The following is a 6,646-nucleotide window of genomic DNA, read 5'->3' on the forward strand; positions in this document are numbered from 1 at the left end:
GACACAGGCAGAGGGAGAGGGAGAAGCAGGATCCATGCAGGGAGCCCGATGTGGGACTCGATCCGGGGTCTCCAGGATCACACCCCAGGCTGCAGGCGGCGTCAAGCCGCTGCGCCACCAGGGCTGCCCCTCTTCCAGGTTTCTAATTTTGTTCACAACAGTGGCCAGCCTCTTCCCATTTTTCTATTACAATTTTAAACTTGAAAATTCATGTTTACATTTTTTAATGATCTAAACGGCTTCCTTTGCCTGACCTTCATAGTATGCTTTCCACTGTTCACACTGGTGGGAGGTACATTTTCAGGGCGCTTAACACAGCTTCTCCTTCTGCTGCTGGATCCTTTTAAGTGAAATTGTGATGATGATGATGATGATGATGATGATGATGGTGATGGGCCTGCATAGGGCTTAGCATGGCTTCATTGATTAGGATCAACTGGTATGCTCACACTGGAGAAACCCAGTAAATATTGGCTGAAGGCAGGCGCTTAACTGCTAAACCACCCAGGTGTTCCGTAAACCTAGTAAATATTGGAAGGCAGAGCAGTTTCCACAGCTACAAGTCAGGGTGAATCCCCCAACAAACTACTAATTCTATCTGAGGGTTCTGTCCCAGATGGGATTTCTCTTGTTGCCTTGTGGATTTAGAGCAACTCAGCCTTCCAAAATAGCTCCTCTCTGTCCTCCAAGACCTATAGGAACAGGGAGGCTTCTCCCCTGCACCCATGAAAGAGATATGTTCAGCCCTTCTGGAAGGGGACTCATGAGAATCATAGGCTTTATCACAGGTGCCTCTGCTATGAGCCTCTTGAAAGATTAGACCTTGTCCAGAAGGGTTAAAGCCAGAAAGTTTTTCCCTTGGTTCCCTTGGTTTTTCCCTGCTTCACTGTGAGAGAGAAAAGTGTCAACTTGCACCTTTATTTTGACAAGTAGACCAGGTATAGAGCAAATGTAAATGCCCAAGAAACTATGATTTTGAGTGAACATGCCCTGCTCCACAGCACATGTAATTGCACTTGTCCACCTCATCATGCTCTGGGTTCTCTCTCTCTCTCTTTTTTTTTTTTTGCTCTGGGTTCTCTATGTGCCATGACGTAACCTCTGTGTACCATAGGCCTAATCAGTGAGCTCAGAGAATCCTGGCACCTGCCTTCCTTCTCATCTCTCCCAATTCAATTCTCCTGTCAATTTGGAGAGTCTCAGAAACACACTGGTCCTGCTTGGGACAAGAAGGATTAGAGAAAGGGGACAGGCAAAAATGACATTTTACTGTGAAGGTTTTGAATGCCAAGCGGGTTCTGGCATGGAGATTCTCTCATACAACTGGGAAAATCAACTCGGCGCTATAGACATCCACTCATGTGCACACACAGATTCTGTTACATATTTTGGATGTGTTTATTTTTTAGCTAAATGACCAATAGAGTCTCCTCTTTCCACAGTCTGGTAAAAGCAAGAGCTAGGGAGTGTCTTCGCCAAGGCTGTCAGAGACCCAAACAAAGCTGAGAGGGGACTTCTGGGGATAAATGAAAGGACTCTGGTCTCTGGTCTCCCAGGTCATCTTCCACCTTGGAGAAAGGGGCACTCTAACTTCAGGGGGCCATTCAGGGCCTATTGTATCCCCTACTCATCTCCATGGCTATTGAGGATACTGGTCTCCTCCAGAACCAGTTAGGGCTCCAACTAGGCCTGTGGTGGACTCCGTGATTCCCTCCAGGACTTGAGCCAAGGTTGGGGCCATGAGGGCAGCAGACAGCTGTGTCAAAGACGTTTCTCAGGGATAGGGAATTTCTCTAGAAAAATAAGGGTGAATCATTTCAGAACTGTATCCCCTTATCCAAGCCTTAACCATGGACTCCTTCTGGAATCTTCCCCCCCTTCATATCATTTCCTTCACCTAGTACTCCTTCCTCTAGACTTTATTCTTTCTTTTGGCCTTCTCTTCCCACAACTCAATAGTTCCCTCTGCACATTGATTGGCTCTTCCAGTTCTTTTTTTTTTTAAGATTTATTTATTTATTTGTTTGTTTGTTTGTTTGTTTGTTTATTTATTTATGATAGACATAGAGAGAGAGAGAGGCAGAGACACAGGAGGAGGGAGAAGCAGGCTCCACACTGGGAGCCCCACGCGGGACTCCATCCCGGGACTCCAGGATCGCGCCCCGGGCCAAAGGCAGGCGCTAAACCTCTGAGCCACCCAGGGATCCCCGGCTCTTCCAGTTCTAACTTGCTACCTCTTTTTAGTAACACTCTCCTGATCTTTCTTTCCTTCCAACCCACCCCCCAACTTGGTGGCCCTACAATTCACATCCCATTTCCTTATGTTTCTACTACTCCTTCCCCCAGACACTTTCCTACATATTAGGCACTCACCACACAGAAGAAGAGCCCAGCAAAGAATCCCACAGCCACTACAACTGAGACCAAAGTAATGAGGAATATTTCCCATGGTTTCAGGGACCCACTGGGTGTCTCTTCATTCACTGGAGTAGTAGCACTTGTGCCAATCTTATCGGAAGTTGTGTGTGTTCCAGTTGGAGAAAATGTGCCAGAGGCTCCTGTGGTTGCACCTGATGCAATGTTGGCAGCTGTGCTGGTCCCACTGGAAGTCACATTAGATCCAATGTCAGAGGGTACACTGGTCCCTCTGGAGGTCACACTGGATCCAGTGTTGGCAACTGTCCAGGCCCCACTGGAGGTCATGTTGAATCCAGTGTTGGAGGCTGTACTGGTCTCACTGGAGGTCACACTAGATCCAGTGTTGGAAGCTACGCTGGTCCTGCTAGAGGTCACACTGGATCCAGGGTTGGCAGCTGTACTGGTCCCATTGGAGGCTGTACTAGACCCACTATTGGCAGGCATGCTGGTCCCACCAGAAGTCATACTGGGTCTAGTGCTGGAAGCTATACTGGTCTCACCTGAGGCTTCATTGGATCTAGTGATCACAGGTGTGCTACTCCCTCTGGAAGTTATGCTGGATCGAGTACTGGTGGTTGTGCTGGACTCACTGGAGGTCACGCTGGCTCCAGTTTTGGCAGCTGTACCAGTCTTGTCAGAGGTTGTGCTAGATCCAGTGTTAACAGGTGTGTCACTGTAGATTGTACTAGATTCAGTATTGGAGGTTGTGCTGAACACACTGGAGATCACACTGGATTCAATGTTGGAGGCTGTACTGGTACCACCAGATGTTGTGCTGGAACTAGGATTGGCAGCTATGCCAATCCCTCCAGAGGTTGTGCTGGATCCAGTGCTGAAGGCTGTACTGGTTCCATTAGAGGTCACACTAGACGCAGTGTTGGAGGCTATACTTGTTCTACCAGAGGTTGTGCTGAATCCAATGTTGACACCTGTGCTGGTTCCTCCAGAGATTGTGCTGGATTTAGTGTTGGAGATTGTACTGGTCCCATTAGAGGTTATTCTGGTTTCAGTATTGCCTGGTGTGCTAAACTCAGTGGATGTTGCACCTGCTGATAATCGTAAATGATGATAAACACATATTGAGTGTAAATACTTTCTGTTAAATGCCTGGTTAAATTCATTACATTGATAATTCACTATAGCCCTATGAACTAGACACCATTATTATCAACAGCTAAGATGAAGAAATTGAAGCTTAGAAATGTTAACATTTGCCCATGTTTATACAGATAGTAAGTAGTAGAGCAGGAATTTGTACTTAGGGCATTGGATCTGCACTTTCAGCTACCATGCTAAATTGCCCTCCCCACCCAGCCTCAACCAGGGTTACATAACTTAGTTCCACTGGTGGTAAACTTATTCCATATTCCACTGTACAAGATCCAATACAAATTAGTATTATAAAGGAATTGTAGAAGCCCTGTGAAACTAGCACATATTGATTAATTCATTCTTAAAGTAGTATTGCTCCCTTCTGAGAAAATATTTTTCAGTGTTCCTAAGAAAACATCTATATCATAATTGTCTGAATAGCCTGTTAATAATAAAGATTCATAGGCAAACCACTCTAGATTAAATGAGATGTAGCCTTTCAACAAGGGACTGGGTGAGGATATATATATATATATATACATATATATATATATCAATTCCCAGGGGCTCCTGATCTCTATGGCGAAGGCTGGAGAAGCACAAGACATATACAGCTTAAAAATTTATGATCTCCCAGGATTAAGGGCTGCAAAGTATAGAAAATCTTTTCAACTTTCTTGGAGACTCAGAGTTAAAGTTGTTTCTTTTTTTTTTTTTTTTTTTGTCCCTCACAACACTGGAGGTTGTCCCTCAACCTCCCCCAGATAACCAAAATTAATTAGTGGCTCATTTTACCACTAACTGGAACATGGGTGCCTATCACTTCATTCCACACATGTGAATTTTCTCCTCAGGCTTAATTGAACTAACATTGGATTAGAGTTTGGGCTCTATTTTGGGAAGGCCCCCTGTATCAGCAACATGCTATAAATTGGGGTTAAGATCCGAATCTTGAGTAAAACTAGAAAAAAACTGAGATGACCAAGAGTAAGAATGATACCACAGTCAACTCTTCATGTTCTTAGTAGTTGAAACCCCAGTGAACCACACAGGTTATTACCATTTTATAGATGCAGAAACTTAGGACAAAGAAATTAAATAATTCATCCAAAGTATACAGGTAACAACAATGAAGCCATCATCCATGCACAGGCAATCTGAGACTAGAGTCTATAGTTTTAACCACTTGTTCGGTCTCCTGAGTGATACCTAATTAGATTGAAGTGATTGGGGTAAAATGATGATCCCCATTCTATGGAAGAGAACCAGAGCTAGTCCTAGAAGTGGTCAGCATCTCCCAAAGCACCTCAAAGTTTCTCAGATTACCCATTTTTAAAGGAAATCACTCACCAGTTTCTAAAAGTAGGAGATGCAGTAGTAACCAACACTTAAGGAGAATGTTTCCTTTCTGCATCTTGATCTGTCTCGTTGTTGGAAAATAGGATGCCTGAGTCCCAGCTGTGGCCAAGATCTAGAAGGCAAAGAACAGGATTCTTAAGAAAGGAGAGTTCAAGGTGAAGAGATGAAGGCTGGAGCTTCCAAGAGCTTGGGTCTCCTAAGTACTTGTTCTTGGGAAGAACTTTGAACTTGAGTAGAAGACTGGATGCCTGGGTTCCTTAAGCTTCCTCCATGCAATGTTCTTGCCTCTTTCTTTATTATAGAAGAGCTGCAAGGACCTTTATAGCTTCATATGGGTTGGGGAGGAGTTGGGAAGTTGATTTGTTCTTCTGCCAGCTGTGAGCAGTTAAAAAAACAATACCGAGATTGAGAAGGAATAGACTAGGGGTCAAGAGGAAGGTGAGAAAGGAGAATGACATGATCACACTAGGCAGGGCACTGGGCTGGCTGGGTCAGAGCAGGAAGTAGAATGGTATGAGGAGATCAAATTCGCCAGAGTAGAAGGGATCCACCTTCTAAGGTAGGGATGGGGCCAGAAACCTGTTCTACTGAAAGACCTTGTTTCCTGGTCAAGAAGTTCTGTGTGCCCTAATGAAGTGAGCTAAGGGGTGGTACCCTACATCTCTGAAAGAAATGGAAATATGAGACTCAGAATAATAACCAGGGGTCTGGGTTATAGGCAGAAGACAGAGCATTGCAGGGTATGCAGTAGACACTCAACAACACATATTGAATAAACAGGAGGAAAGAGATCCAGGGGTTGATGAAGGCATCTTTGGGGTCTCTGGGGCATGAGGGCTGAGGGCATGGGGAGTGCTGAATGTACGGAACAAGCCATCTGTCAGGCTCATAGCAGATGAAGGGGTGGTATAGGGTCCGCTTCTCATCCTCTGTCAAAGAAGTTCCCCTCTTGTTTGTTTTCAGAGGTAACTGCAGGATCTTTTCTGCCCTGGAATCCTTCAGATATTCTTTCTCATCAACCTAATGAAGCATCTCTCAGTAGGGTATACCACAGATAACATATTAGGAGATTTCAAGTCTTTCGGGGGAGGGAGATACATAGTCTGAGTCCTCCAGAAATTTCATGTTGATCTGGACACAGATGTAGCAGCAAAGGACACACAGTCAGCTAAATGAGTATAATTGAACAGACTTAAATGAGCAGAGGGTTTTGGGAGTTCATGTGGAAAGCATCTTGTGGCCTGGACCAGGGGGGTGGATAGATGGGAGTTTCAGTGCACAGTCTGTGTGACCAAAGTCAGCTGACTTCATTACTGTTAATGAGAAGCTCTGTGGAAGAAGCAACATTTCAGATAGCTTATTTGTAGGTGAACAAGTATTTTCAACATGCAAGACCTGTTTGAAAGGAGCAGGAGGTGGTCAGAGACATGAAGAACTTTGAATGAGTGAGTCTGAGAGTCAGGAGGGGACAGAGTGTACTAGAAAAGACTGATGCAGATCTGCCTCATAGCTGTGAGGCTGAAGCACTTCTTGAGGCTGAAGTGTGAGGAACCATTTAATGACTGGCTGGGGTTGAGACTCCTAGCAATCCCATTTTATGGTTGAGAGTCTATAGCTGTCTAAGAAATCCTTTTTTTTTCTCTCTCCCTCTCTCTTCTAGAATTATTTGGAAGCAGAGGTTCTGAATTCAAGTCCAGATTCCACCTTTTAGACATAACCCTAAAATTTTTTGCATGCATACTTATCAGATTCTATATGTAATTAGTATCTTTATCTC

At 44.6% G+C, this 6,646-nt stretch overlaps 1 protein-coding gene across 1 annotated transcript; it reads right to left on the reverse strand.

Moving 5' to 3' along the window:
- Positions 1 to 1,382: 1,382 nt before the first annotated feature.
- Positions 1,383 to 5,148, reverse strand: MUC21 (mucin 21, cell surface associated). Its single transcript, XM_072831609.1, has 4 exons — positions 5,074 to 5,148; positions 4,861 to 4,981; positions 2,374 to 3,467; positions 1,383 to 1,793 (listed from the first exon to the last, which is right to left on the reverse strand). The coding sequence occupies exons 2-4, from the start codon at positions 4,922 to 4,924 to the stop codon at positions 1,605 to 1,607; spliced, it is 1,347 nt and encodes a 448-aa protein (XP_072687710.1). The 5' UTR covers positions 4,925 to 4,981; positions 5,074 to 5,148; the 3' UTR covers positions 1,383 to 1,604.
- Between the last annotated feature and the right edge of the window lie 1,498 nt (positions 5,149 to 6,646).

The sequence above is a fragment of the Canis lupus genome, chromosome 7 (assembly GCF_048164855.1).
Source record: "Canis lupus baileyi chromosome 7, mCanLup2.hap1, whole genome shotgun sequence".
Classification (NCBI taxonomy): Eukaryota; Metazoa; Chordata; class Mammalia; order Carnivora; family Canidae; genus Canis; species Canis lupus.